This window comes from Nematolebias whitei, chromosome 10 (genome assembly GCF_014905685.2).
Source record: "Nematolebias whitei isolate Nwh7 chromosome 10, NemWhi1, whole genome shotgun sequence".
NCBI lineage: Eukaryota > Metazoa > Chordata > Actinopteri > Cyprinodontiformes > Rivulidae > Nematolebias > Nematolebias whitei.
The window spans coordinates 5,751,031-5,766,419 of NC_056507.1; the positions used below are offsets into that span (position 1 = coordinate 5,751,031).

At 38.9% G+C, this 15,389-nt stretch overlaps 1 protein-coding gene across 1 annotated transcript in view; it reads left to right on the plus strand.

Annotated features, from left to right (window-relative positions):
• pik3c2a (phosphatidylinositol-4-phosphate 3-kinase, catalytic subunit type 2 alpha) overlaps window positions 1-15,389 on the plus strand; it is a 64,888-nt gene that overhangs the window by 15,210 nt on the left and 34,289 nt on the right. Inside the window, exons 3-4 of the mRNA XM_037683093.1 lie at window positions 9,944-10,041; window positions 12,092-12,252. Of these exons, the coding sequence (XP_037539021.1) occupies window positions 9,944-10,041; window positions 12,092-12,252 (259 nt within the window). The remainder of the gene's footprint in view (window positions 1-9,943; window positions 10,042-12,091; window positions 12,253-15,389) is intronic.

Genomic DNA, 15,389 nt, shown 5'->3' on the forward strand with positions numbered 1-15,389 from the left:
GTCAATGTTTTACTGAAGCTGTTACATATTTGTCTTCAGTTTATTTTCAATTACAAAGGGACAGATTTATCAAAGTTTGAGTCTGATGATAACTTTTATGAAGGCATGGATTTCAGTTTATCGCAGGAAGTGTGAGTTAGATAACATCAGTCACTTCCTTATTGAAAGAAGAAGTGGTTGCACCCTCAGAGCAGTTGGTTCCTCTGATATGAACTTCAGAGCTTCTCACAGGAACTCCTCTACCTCGTCTCTTCTACAGCATGTTCAAAGTTTCCCCTTGTATGCAGAAAAGCTGGGAGCTGTTGTGTGAACCCATTAAAGTTAATATCCTGTCAGTATTTTCTGTAAAAGCATCTCTCAGCATTTCCTGTATGAGTTCATCCATCCACTCATCCATCCATTCATTCATCCATCTAGTTTTCGCTTTTTCCGTTTCTGTTCACGGGGATCACTGGTGCCCATGTCCAGCTATCACCGTGCAAGAGGCGGGGACACCCTAGATAGGTCTCCAGTCCATCTCAGGGACACATAGAGACAAATGGGACAAACAACCATTCACTCTCTCACTCACACCCAGGGACAATTTAGTTACCAATCAGCCTAACGTGCATGTTTTTGGTCTGTCGGAGGAAACCGGAGTACCTGGAGGAAACCCACGTATGCACGGAGAGAACATGCAAACGCCACCCAGGAAAGTCCTGGGTGGCATTTGATCCGGCAACTTTCTCGCTGAGAGGCAACAGCACTACCAACTGAGCCATCCCCTGTAGAAGTCTATAATGCAAAATTAACTTTGTGACTATAAAACTGCTTTTGCCTTGTAGTGATTTGGGAATTGGAGGTATTTTTATTGCCTGTTGCCAAAAGTGTTTTTGCCCATGTGTTTGTCCTGTTAGCACCTGTCCAGGTTGTGCCCCGCCCTCGCACAATGATTGCTGGACATGGGCACCAGCGACCCCTGTGACCCAAAATGGAAGAAGCGGGTAAAAGATAATGGATGGATGTTTGTCCTGTTAGCAACATATCTCTTGAACTGCTGGACATAGTTTATTGAAACTCTCAAAGTAATCGTTGGATGCACCGTACATCTTTTGGAGTCTTCCCAATTTAAAGATGGCTGCTACAGACAAGGGACCTTAGCAAACACAAAAACGGCTGTAAATGTCGTTTTTATTTCACAGTTTCCACTCTTCATTGGTGCACACTCACAACTCAAACAAGCCTTCATTGACTTCACTGACGGAAACAACCACAAGTTTGTATCATTTTTCAAATACTCAAGAGTTTATAGTTAATAGTTAAAGGTGAATGGTTAGATTTTCATAAATGAATTGAGCAAATAGTCACGGTTTAAACATATTGTCATGCCTGACTGTTAGATGTTGACAGACTGGTGTAATTTTCAGTTTATGCTATGTAAGGTTAAGAAGCTCTGTCTAGATGTCGACAGTAACTCGATAGGAACACATGGCGTGGAGTTACCACCAGCTACCAATTCAAGCAACACGTCGGCAGCTTTTTTATGTCTGCCACTGTTTTTTTATGTGTTCCTCAACTCTCCTTTTTTACATTTAAGAATATACTCATTAAATGTCTGTTAGCAGGAGTTACAAAACATCTTAGTTGGATTTAAAAGTTAAGAAGCCTTCGTGTGAAAATGCGAAACTCAAAAAAGGAGCTTAAATCTGAACTCTGCCACAGATTAGGACTAGTTTTCAGATTTCACAAGAATAAAAGGCCTTCAGTCGGTTTTAGTTGTTTTATTTTTTTTTCAGCAGCGGCTTTTAAAGTCAGCAGATCTGCTGTAGAGAGAGATTAGACTTTCCTTAGAAACATTTATCACCCTCTAATAGACAAATATGTAAAGTGTCGACTAATGCGTGTTCATTAAACAATATTTGTCTCAATGTATAGTTGCACCAATAAATGATGAATATACCAAACTGAGTTTTTGGGTATTGACTGAAGTACTGTTGGTATAATAAAAACTGAAACTTGAAATTTAAGAAAAAAAATAACCTAACTTGCCATTTCTTATATGTACAATGTACTTAAAAAAAAAAGATTTCCCAAGCTTATAATAGTACCTGTAACAAATCATGCTAAAAATAAAATTGACCTTTTGATTGACCTTTTTTCACATAATCTCACACTAGTTGAGTATTTGAACTGATGCTTGTGTCAGATCAACACATTCCCACACTTTTTTTTGTTATCTTCATTTTAAGATACAATATAACTTTATTGATCACGCAGGAAACTGTTGAATTTTCAGGAGCATTACGGCAACTTTTAATGCCATGCATTTTCAGAGAGTGTTCATATTTGTCAAATAATACATGACTGTGATTTAATATAGGATATCCAAAAACTAGCAACATTCTTGCTTTGCTAAATTTATCCTGATTGTGCACAAATAATTTGAAAATAAAGTCTGTGTTTGTGTGTCTATTGCCCCCAAAGACGACATCTCAAGTCTTTCTAGACAGATATTTTGTTTGTCGAAGCACTTTGTGGTTTTTATCTTGAAGTGCTATATAAATAAAGTTTTACTTACTTACTTACAGACAATAAGACAGTAAACCATGGTATATTTTTTGGAAATCTGATTATACTAATTGAATACCACCGTACTCTATTGTGAATGTATATTTTATTTTTTCAAATACTAAAGCAAATTAAGCTCATGTCATGTATGCATGAATTGTATTTTTAAATATAAAAATATGTTTAATGCCTTTAATGAATCAATGAGCATTAAACGGTTTTCTAAATTGTTTTCTCTTGACAGTTCATCCAAGAGTTCTTAAATAACATGGATAGTTTAACGTGTGTGTCACTGCGTAGAAGCAGGAGTCAGATGTTTATAATGATAATCTCTTGCTGTGACTAAACTTAAAGAAGCCTCATTTTCCTGTAGTAGATTTTACCACTAAAGACGACGGTCAGGAGAATTATATTGGAGGTCTAGACATGTTTAAGAGATGTGGAAAACTATTTTGACATGGTCCAGTTTCCTCTTTGTCTAGAACGCAACAAAAATATTCATCATAAATAATATTTTTACCTCTTTGGTAAAAGTTAGATTTTAAAAATCTTTTTTTTTTGTGTGTGCTTAAGAACAAGTATGGGTTATTTAAATGTGAACTGTGATAACAGTTGCAGAAATCAGTAGTGAGCAGCAATTATGCTGCAATAAAAAGTGATAAGACGACAATAAAAAAACCCAACTCAGAACCACATTCAATAGCATGGTTACAGTGACAAATTCAGTTTCAGTTATTAATCAGCTTTTATTACTTCAGTATGTTAAGTTATTATATTCAATATTTTTTATTGGTGGAGATTGTTGTAATTATGAAACGTGTCAAGGCCCATCTAGCATTATTAGGATAATCATCAAACTTTTTTTTTTTTTTTTTACGGTTCGTGAACCAAAACATTTCCTCCTCTTGACTCGTTAAGCAGCTGATTAACGGCATTAGCACAAATAAAGCAGCAAATCCGAGAAATGTATCCTTATTCAATTCAATTCAGCCTTTATACAGGTTAGTCGTTTACAAGAGAGACCTGTTTTAAACAAAGAACACAGATGAGGTACAGACACAACATATAATCATAGAAAAGCATATAAATTGAAATTAAATGGAAGAAATTATGTAAAAAATGAAACATAACGTACTAACTTATAACTTACATCTTCATTATGTCTCAGCAGTGCCAATCAGTTGAATCAACCGACACATCTGCACAACTCCGATGTGGACACATTGATTTTTGTAACGAGGTCTATTGTCCCTCTGCCTTTTAGCTGACAGGTCAAACATGCACACAGGTCTGTAACTTTTATGCTATTGCAGCTGGCGTTATCATGCACCCTGGCTAATCAAATTACAAGTGGACTTGGCTAATTTCAGCTATAAACAAGGTCAGAAAGGATCGCTCGGATCAGATTCATCCATCTGTTAGGGATTGCATTTCAAACAAAAAATACTCTCCAAATTTCTTCGGAATCATGAGATAACTTTTTGAATATTCAACCCTACCTGTTCATTAACATGCTGCGTCACACACAGTACAGACACACAAGAAAGTTGCTAGGGCTAGTTGTTGTTGAAAATGGTAACCTGTCAGGAAAAAACCCGTGGTGGTAAAAATAACTTGGTTTACCAGATGCAGGTCAATACATAGTTCCCACACTTCTCAACCAGTATTGCACAATACCACTTTTCCATCATTTTAGTAGGCAAGTGCCAGAACTGCATTTTATCAAGTTGAAACCTTTTTACTTGAATATTTTTTTAACAACACGTTGGTATGCTTTTTTTGTTATGATATGAAATATTCACAACTGCTTTTATTCCTGTGCTGACGTCACGAGAACAGATATTGTATTTTGCTTTGCTCTCATAAAGTCATGTGAATTGATATTTGTTGGCGATGCATGCATGTTCCGTTTGAAACACTTTGTGTGACATGTTTGTTTGCCTTTAGTTTGAATAACGGTTCACCGAGTATCACCGTCTTTATTTCGATAATAAAATGATAGCTCCCTGTTTTATCTCCAGTACTGAGAAATATTATCATTGTCATGCCGCCTCTTCTAGGCATTATTCTAATGCACATAAATAAAACATATATGTAGTGATTGTTCTTGGCAACTTACCAATTTAGTGTATGTTTTATTGGCATGTACAAAACATAAAATATGCTAGTTGGTGTAGGGTTCCTGATGATCACCTATGTTAGATGAAGTTCAAAGTAAAAGCTTATAATTAGGAATTGTGTTAGCTGAAAATACAGTATGACAACTCGGGGTGATTTGTTATGCCTTTGAATCAAAATGACATCTATATGCAACTTATCAAATATTGGGGTACAGAATAAACACATTGTAACAAACACATCTTTTGCAACAAAGCACATGTAACCGTGTGAACAACTTTGGTACTCTGGTCTTCCAGAGGTGTGACTTGTATTCATTCACAATCTTATGCCATAACAATTTACAATAATGCAAACATTACACAGTAGTCGCTCAGTAGTGTCAATTCCCTCTTTATGCTCAAGTTAGTGAGACTACAGAGTCACACGAGTTGATGAGTGCACATGCGACTGGCACAATTTAGTCAACTATTGGCAAGCCGTAAACATTTTTGATTAGGTAGTCTTCTGGCTGACGTGCTTGAAGCATAGTTTTTTTTTTTTTTGTTTCTCACAAGTAGGCCTGTCATGATAACAAATTTTTCTGGGCGATTAATTGTCTCAGAAATTATTGCGATAAACGATATTGTTTGAAATTTAACAATAATTAGTAATTATTGTTAAATTTAAGAAGAAATGTTTGCTAATTTTTTTTTTTTTGCATGTACCTTTTTTCCAACCACTGGATGGCAGTATAAGACTGTTTGAACCGAAGGATGGATAGTGAGGGCGCGAGCAGCGTGTCTCTTTAAGAAAAATGGGAGGGAGGCCCCTTGACATGACATGGGCTGTCTCTGTTTGGTTCTTAAAATGGCGGATGCTCGGTGTGGTTTGAGCTCTTTGGCATAGCATTTTTCACACAAAGCGTTTAATAAAAATCAGTGAACAAGTTCTCAGCTTCTTTTTGCAGAGAAAAACAACTTTTTACATCAAGGCACGGGTTTCAACCGTGAATTTTGAAGCTTCGACAAGACAGGTTTTTTTCCCCGAGGTCGACCTGTTGGTTTAACTTGTGGTTTCCATGTCGACTGCAGATATCCATGAATGTTTACCTCTGCACAGTATGTTTCTAGACAGTCCTGTATGTTGAAAAACCACAATCAGCTAGTATGAGGTCACCTGGAAGTAGTTTCAATAGCAAACCACAGTTTTAAGTTATGCACTTGTCACTTGCACTGCCACCCCATGCTTTGGACAGAAAAGACACTGAACCTTGCGGGGTGATACCTATTAAAAACTTCACTATAAGTCCGAGCTTATAATTTGACCGTGTCTGTGCACGTGCCAACAAGTCTTTAGGCCTTTGAGTAAACACTTTAAAGCAGTCACTTACAACAGCTGTTTTTTGTCGAATGTTTTTGGAATTCCAGCGGCACGGTTTTGCTCAGTTCGTTAGGGCCAGTACAGCAGCTTCATTAGACGTGTATATAAAACATGTAAAACCATCAGAAATGTCCTGGAGACGGTTGAGGCAGAAGTTTGCAATCGAAAAGCCAAATCATGCACAGGAAGGTTTAGCTTAAGATGCATTAGGGCCATCACAAAGGGTTCAAATTGACCTAAATCACTATTTACTTTAGGTTTAGGTATGAATGACTTCACCAGATCAAATATGCTCGTCAACATTAGGAATGATGGAAGGTCAGTGTAGTATCTGGCTTTATAGTTATTTTTCTCGTAGCTTCATTTAACTTCAAACCATTTAAATGTTTTTTTTTTTTTTTACATACTCTTTTCTATTATTAATCTCTGCAGTTCAGAATCAAATAGACTTTCAGAAATGAGCATGTTCCTGATGCATGTCTTTGAAGTGCCTTTAGTAATGTTTTTGAGACTTTTAAAAGTAAAAGGCAAATGATTGTTTTCTGTAACTCATAAAATTCAATTTGCATTGTTTTTTTCTGTCCAGTTATAGACAGGATTTACTTATTGCATGCGTATTCACAGAATGCATAAAGAAATTGACCCCAGCCAGACCTGACCCCGAGATTCCAGTTCAGCTGATTAAACCTGAGCCTGTTTAGTAGAACTGGTGCAAATCAGAGGTTACAAAAGGCTTCCTGTCCACTGAAGTTGCTCAGAATGAGCTGTTGTCTAGTCTTCCTTTATGTTGCACAGTGTGTTCCTGGAATTACAGTCAGTGTTGTGAAACTTCACAGGACGAGCAGTGAAATGGGGGAGGGGGGGTAGTCAACATGTGAATCTAATGAAGCCGTTCCCATGACTTCAAACGCTCACGTTTCTCACTCTGCAGCCGTGTGTGCGAAACACAAACGAGCTCGTCATGGTTGCTGTGTGCACGTGACAATTAGTTGAACGCCAAAGCCTCCCAGATTCCAAACAAATTGTTGATGCTCTTTTTACTTGCTGCTTTTTTCCCCAGTCGAGTTTCCTTTCGTATTTCTTTTTCCAACTTCTGTTTCCGTTGATCCTTTATATTTTTTTTCACTCTGCTATTCCTACCTTATTGTCTTTGTCAATCTTTGTCGCCTTATTCTCTGTTCGTATTATTATGAATATTTATTCCAATCTTGATAATAAAGATTCCATTCAGCGACTGGAAAAAAATGTCTTATTTTTAGTGGAATTAAGACAGAATTACTTCAATTATAATGGCATTTTCTTAAAGTCAGCTTGAGCCTCGAGGACTCGTTTACAAGAGAGACCTGTTTTAAACACAAAACACAGATGAGGTACGGACAACAATAGAGACAGTCGTATAAAAAATGATGCAGAGGAGCAGCAGCTCTACTCCAAGCTCCCTTCAAGTGATGAAGCTCATCTTATAAGTCCGAGCCCAGCTACTTAACGGAGGAATATAATTTCAACCACTTTTATTCAGAATCTTGTTTTTTTACAAACATCTAGATTCTATGACCACAAAGCCAGTTTTTGATGCCAGTGTCCCGCTCTCACCTGGCCACCTGACTTACACTGCACGTGATGTTGACTTCTCTATCCTCAAGTGGTTTACCCACAGATAGCTGGCTAAGGCTTGGCCAAGCAACAAGGCTCATCGGGGAGCCTCCTCTTCAGGCCTAGCTCCAGGAATGCACCCATGTTTCCCTTTTTCAGATGAGGTGACCTGTTATTGATCAAAAACTTAAAATCATTCTCAGCCTGACTCCTTCCCAGAGGCCAGTTTGCCATGAGAGACCCAGTAAGTGCTGCTGCTCCAGACGACATAACCGCAATCATTGGGGTTCTCAAAACTCTCCACTAAATCTGCTTTGCCATTAGTAAGTGCGACTATTTATCAGTTCTTCTCAGGTGTAGGTGATTTGCCACTTTGACTTGCTTCTCCGCTCTGTGGGCGGGATCACCAATGCAAATTGGGCGGTCTTGTAACAAGCCATTGTGTTCGAGCCACTCCGCCCGTTGCGGTCCTTAATTGCCCTATAGTTGAACTTCAACTTCTTTGGCTTATCTCAGCACTGCTTATAAGTTCGTGTGTAGCCTCGTTGTGCCATCATCTCTGATATCTCTCTGTAAATGGGTTCATTTCTTGTGGAGCCGTCCATCAACACGATGAGGAAGTGGCGGTTCAGACGTAGGTTGCAGTTTTGCCGGGCAGGTCATCCGGTGACGTAGCTCCGCTGGCCAATCCGCTGCTGCCTGCTTGCGTCAGAATCATCACCTCGGAGCAGTCTGCTTGGAAACTCAAACAAAGTTGGTCCCATAAACCGGACTGAGTGGGGGTGGGTGCCAGCAGTGGGTAGACCATTAACTGTAGCGCTTTTGTTTAGAACCGACGAGAGTTGAGACTGTGGCAAAGCACCGTTAGTTAAAGTAGTGAAGACAACCTGACTCTCAACATGCATCTTCTTGTCAAGCTTCAAGAAGTTTTTCTGGATGAAACGTTTCAGGCTGTCTTTGATCCTAAAGTCATCTTTGTGGTTCTAAACAAGGAATAAACTATTATTTTGACATGCCAAGCATCTTTGTTCAACCCTTTTCTTCTATTCCTGTACACCGCCCCCCACCCCCTGTTGAGAATGATGTCAGGCACAGATTTTCAAGCAATGACTGAGCATTTTAGCAGATGGCCTAATGCAGGAAGAGGCGGGGCCATTTCACTTCTTATTTCCTGTGCCACAGGAAGCACATTCCTCAGCAGCTGGCACTCACACAGCTGTTAAAGAGCAGAGGCGAGATGCCCGGCATCGGGCCAGTCAGTCCCAAAGGAGCTGTATTCATAAAAGAAATGGTGACAAGAAATAATTTGAGTTACAGCGCTTTAAACTCAGTTCCCAACATTTTTATGTTTTCATAAAAATGGATGTAACAAAAATATTTCTTCCATTTATTTTGAAGCTGCATATAATGAAGCTAACTAAAGTTAAAGGATTGAGATCTACTGTTTAAATTAAACCGTTGGTCAAATAAAACCCAAACAATTAAATGTTAAACTAAGATTCTGTCACTGAAGCCCATCTGCTGCGGTTCAGCCATTCATTCAACACCCCCCACCCCCACCCTGGTGGCGCCGTCAGTGGTTTCAGATCAACAGTCACCAACGGCTGATATCCAAGTTCTGTTTGTGCTGTTCACACTTTTCAGCGTGCAGGAGCAGCCCAACCTCATCCTTGGTCAAAACACAGGTTTCTGAGTTCACCATGTTGGAGACAACTGCTTTGTTTTCATGCTGCAACTGCACGTGCGTCTCTTTAAAGCCCAGCATTACTGTTACCAGATATACTGTAATTACCCTTTTCAGACCCCTTCCATTTCTGTGCACAGCCCACACCTCATCTTTCAACCTTCCCCCTCCAAGAAAGTGCACCACACTCTGCACATATAGTTTGGGTCACAATACTATAATTTTAAAGTGACTTCATTTCCTTCATTCCTTCATTTCCTATCTGGCAACCCAGCGCTGGCATGGAAACTACTGCGGATTCACGTGAACATGCATTTTTAATGTTGATTTGTCACAATAAACATTGACAAAACACTGATGTTGCTGTAGGATTGATAGAGCTGGGGGGTTTTTTTGTTATTAGATTGCCCCTTTCTTTGTTCTTTAACATAAATTACAAGCCTTTAACAGTCTTATCATTTGCTAAGATCTTTGAAGTGTTTGTTTTTATTTACTGTCAATTCACAACCTGTACATAAACACTATTTTTGGACCATGTGCCTTCTCCAGGACATTTTTAAAAACTGGACTAAGTTAAGAGATACCTAGTACTTTTAGTTTTGTAACCATGTTGCCATGTTTGTTTTCTGTGTACTTTAGGAGAAGGAAGAAGGAAAAGGTTTGGTGAAAAATGCTGCTCTGGAGGAGCTGGATGCTCAGAACCTGGAGATTGTTTCATTCTGTGAAGACACAGCAAGGTATTTTTGTTGTTGTTTTTGTTTTGCATGTCAAACATTATTGGTCCCAAACCCTTTTGTGCCCGGTTAATTTTATACAAACTATCAGCTGAATAGTATGCATGTTTAGCTCCTAAAAAGTGGCAACCTACAATCAAAAATACAGTGTAATGTTTAATTTAAAATGCAAAAGTTAAATCATTTTGAGTTTTGTTTTTGTCAAGCAACCTGTTTACACTTCTGTCGCTTTTTAAGTGAGAAATGATGAAAAGGGTAATTATTTAAAGAAAGTCTGCTTATGTGGCTTTTTAATTTAGGCTTTTTAAAGTAAATAGTAATGTTAAAAAGTACAAAAATCAGTTTTTGCTTTAGAAAATGTTGCTTATTTTCTTTGTGAATAGCTTAATGGCTGCAAACATACTTAACTGCATGTTTTACTGCTGCGTTCATCTCTTGTGGCAGTCCAAAATATCTCATACCAGTATTTAGTTTGGGTGGAGTGATGATGTCTAAAAGAAAATCCTCTTCAACTTTGAACATAAAGTCATCCTCAGACTTCCCCACATTCTTATTGGCCAACAAAATCTGCACATCCCTTCCAGTTGGGATGAACTCTGTCTTTCTTCTGTAAAATAATGATAAACAGTTTCATTGCGTTCTATTGTTCAACATAAGCAACGTGCAAAAATCACTTCTACTCAGGTTTTTCTGCTTCTTTTACATCCTAGTCCATCTAGTCTTTTTAAATTTACCATGTTTTAGCCTTTAGTTTTTTCTTTATTTAGTTTATATATTTTAACAAACAGACCACAGTTAGTGAGGATCCACAACCTCTCCTCCTCCACCATAACCCTCAGCACTGGCTCCCCTCAGGGATGTGTGTTGAGCCCCCTCCTGTTTACTCTGCTCACATATGATTGTGCAGCTACCCATCCAGGCTGTCACATTGTAAAGTTTGCAGATGATACAGCGGTGGTGGGATGCATCACAAACAATGATGAGTCCAGCTACAGGCAGGAGGTGGAACACCTGGAGAGCTGGTGCAGAGAGAATAACCTTCACATCAATGTGAAGAAGACAAAGGAGATGATTGTGGACTTCAGAAGGAACAAAAACACCTACACCCCCCTGAACATAAGAGGATCTGCGGTGGAAGTGGTCTCCAGCTACAAGTACTTGGGTGTACACATGAATGACAACCTCAGCTGGAGCAACACCACCAGCCTGATCAAGAAAGCTCATCAGAGACTCTACTTCCTCAGACGGCTGAGGCGAGCTGGTCTGGGAAGCTCAGTCCTCACCTCCTTCTACAGGTGTGCAGTGGAGAGCATCCTGTGCTCGAGCATCAATGTGTGGCATGGAGGCTGCACAGCTGCAGAAAGAAAAGCTTTGCAGAGAGTGGTGAAGGCTGCACAGAAATCTGTTGGAGTCAGTCTCCCCACCATCACAGACATCTACACCTCCAGATGCAGGAAGAGGGCCACCTGCATCATGAAGGACCCCACCCACCCAGCACACACACTTTTTGCCCCACTCCCCTCAGGAAGGAGGTTAAGGAGCATTAAGTGTAGAACCACTAGACTGAGGAACAGCTTCTACCCTGAGGCTGTTAGACTCATGAATCTCTAACTAGAATAATCACTGTGAAAAACCATATCATGTTGCTGCTGATCTGTTTCATGTTGCTGCTGATCTGTTTCAATGTTGATGTGTTCATGCATGCACATCTGCTCACAGACTCATGTTCATGTTTGTGCTGATGTTCAATGTTTTATGTTATGAGTGCTTAGTGTATATTTAGTTGATGTTTTTCTTAGTTCATATCTTAGATGTTATTACTGTTTTTCTTATACATTTTATTGTTGGATGTAACTGGGACCCTGTGTACATAATTTCGCTCCACCACATGTACCACAAGAGGTGCGAATGACAATAAAGAAACTCTGACTCTGACTCTGACTCTGACTCTGATATTCCTGGCTGTCTTCCCATGATTTCTTTATACTGGTCATTTTTTAAATTTATTTTTTTACTCTCTTCTTGTTGTGTCCCCTTCTTTCCCCTCCTGCAGCCTGCGTTCCAAGTTTCCTCATGATGACATTACGACCAACCCTGGCTTCGTGCTCAGCCCCGTCATCACCCAGAGGGACGGTGGAGGTGACAGCAGCTGCTCTGTCAAAGTCTCCATCGAAATCTCTGAATCTCAGCAGCCTGTAACTTTCACCTGCGATGGTAAGCATCACAGAGATAAGACATTTTTAAATCAGGTAAAAATGGTCAAAAACGTGAAAGGCTGTGAAAGAAACCAAACATTGTGCTTATAAGACCACATATATACGAGCCGTAGATAAAGGACTTTTCAGTAACAAGAATTGGTTTACTTCAGAAGGTCACATGTCAAAGTTAATATTTACCTTTTAATAGAAATGATTTCAGATTAGAACTCTGTAAAAGAAAGAAGACCTCAGTAGCCCAACCTTTCACCCCACTCTTCACCTTAGTGAACTTTATTTCCTTTCATGAAAGTACTGTATTTTCCGTCGCATCAGTCCAAAATGTCTAATAAAGTGGAAAAATCCATAAATACGTCACTTCGCCATATACGTCACATCTATTATGCGTCACCGCCGACGTGTCGTGTTTGTTACGCGTCACTGCTGACAACCTGGAAATGTGAGCCGGTGTGCCAAATATCAGTTGGCTGCCAAGTGGCGACTGCGGGAGCGTGCACGGGAGGACTTTAACAAGATTAACACTTAAAAACAATTGTTTGCTCAAAATTATAGCAAAGGTGTGCAGTGAAATGAAGCTGATTTGACAGTTGCTCCAGGCAGACGAAGGTGGAAGGCATTGGCAAGCCGATTGTGTCATTAATAGCCACTTTTACCTATTAAATGATACAACGGCTATACTAATCTAGTGCCATCTAGTGGCTAAAAATGGTAGTGTTCAATATTTTCAGTAAGAATGAATGAAAACTGTCATATCTCAGTCAAAAATCGGTTTATAAATATGGGAAAGAATCCATAAATAAGTTGCTTCGGCGTATAAGTCGCAGGTCATGTAAATTACGCAAACAACTGCGACGTATAGGGCGAAAAACACTAGTTGTTTACCAGAAGAGTCTTGTTCTCTCTTGAAACCGTTTTGGAAATGACGAACAAGGTTTACGTTGTCTCTTTAATTCCACACTTGGGGCTGTTTACTTTGTGTTTGAGTAGCTGCTCTTGTCCAACTTCACTCACAGACTGGGAGCTACTGGGACTGAAATATGCAAGGTCAAATACACTTGAGGGATTTTTTTTTAGACATGGTATCCTAACTGTGTAGCCCAGTTCACTAGTGTTTATCTGGGCCCCAGACTCGCACAAACTGCCATAGTGTTGATTTTATTTTTAAGATTGTTGCTGAAAAAATGTATTTTGTCTGCATTACAAAGAATATTTTACTCTCAATATCTGTGAATGTAATATGCTGTTCCTCTGATCAGACTCCTCTTTATATTGGTCAGTTCAACAATAACTATAGGAAGTATATTTACATCTTTCTTTATCCTACATCCAATTTGTACCTTCCAGGCTTATTCATCATTCCTGCTTTATTTTCAGTGTCCTGGTTACTTTCTAGCTGTATTTCCTTCTTTCCAATGATGTCCTTTTTCATGCTTCCTCTTTCCTTCCTATGTTGTCAGCAGTGTGTTGACCCATATTGTTGTTTGGATTCCTCAGATAGGACACGGATCTACTCTCAGAAACAATAGCCCTCAGTTCTTGTTTGGATGGAAGGAGTAAAAGAAATGAGAGAAATGTTGACTTTCTTTCATATATTCTCTTTCTGAGAGAGAATTTTGATTATTTCACTTTTTCTACATTTCATTCGTACATTTTCTTCCTCGCTGTTTTGTCTCAAGTTTTTAATCTTTTTTTTCTATAAAGTACTCGTCAAATATGTTACTTTTCTTTCTTCTTTATCTTTTATTTTCTGTCCTTTGTTTTCATTTACTTATCATCTCACTTTCTCAGATCCATTCATTTTATCTGCTGTGGAAATTTCTTTTTGTAACTTTTTAATTAATATTGTAAAGTGACGTCACACCCACCTCCAGCTGATTAATCTCTATCAACAGTAAACGGCTGTTTGTTTAAATGAGGAGACTAAAGAATAAACCACAGTTCAGAAAAGTTGGTTGGGATGAGCTGAGATTATTTCCTATTTTGAAGCTGAAAGAAACAGCTCGATGGAAAGAGGAGGAGGGGATGCATTAATGAAATGAAAGGAGAGCATGGAGAAAGTGTGAGAAAAGTGTAGGAGCAGCGAAAGTAATGAAACAAGAGAAATGGTTGTGCATAAAGAAGTTAATGAGTTAAATTTATGAAGACAATCTGGTAATTGTGGAGATAAAAACACAAACTGGTTGCATGAAAGAGCAATAAAGCTTCATGAACTGGCTCAAGTTATTGTCTGCAGCTGGGATACTGAAGCAACAGCGCCACTGTCGTTTCATGTCTGAGATAAAACGACGGTCTCCCAAAAGTCTGTGCCAAATAAAACACAAAGATTAAAGTTACAGACGCACATCAGTGCTACGTTTTGATTGAATCTAGACGTGCGTCAGACTTTGCAAAGCTTTATTAGAGTAGCGACTAATGGAATGGTGCATGGTTTGTGCTGAGGTGTGCATTTGTTATTTAAGTGAGACTGCTCGTCTGAATCAACAATAATCAAAGTGCTTAATATCCAGTCAAAAGAAAGTTTGCAACTCTTTGGAGTTGCAAGGACTGCTTTATTTCTTTAGTTGTTTTTGACGAGGCTACTTCAGTACACCAATATCAAAAGTATTTGACAATTTTTGGGCTTTAAAATTTATGTCCGTCTTCTTTCAGAGCTGAAGAGAGGTTACAGTTTAGGGTGTCAAACTCACTCACAAAAGGGGTCCAAAAATTATTTTTCTTTCAAACAAAGGGCCAGTTACAGAATCTACATTAACTCAAATTAGATACCCAACATCTTTTCTTGGTTGCAGGTTCCTCAAAAAATTTTTGATTGGTCTTATTTGATGTTCCCTGTTCAACTTTTGACATCATAATTAAAGATTACTGAAAAAAATTCAACTGAAAAAAGTATTTTACGTTTGACATATCATCTTGGGGGCCAGATAAGATGTCAACAAGGGCCACATTCGGCCCCCGGGCCTTGAGTTTGACATATGTGATCTAGACAGTTCTGGCCCATCAATGAAAATGTTTGGACACCCCTGACCCTGGTCTAGATGAAAGGTCTCGTGGGCCAGAAAAATCTGAATTTAAGATGTCAAACTCAAGGCCTGATGTTCCGTGTTGTTTTTCTTTTTGTAGACAGCTCCTGAATAC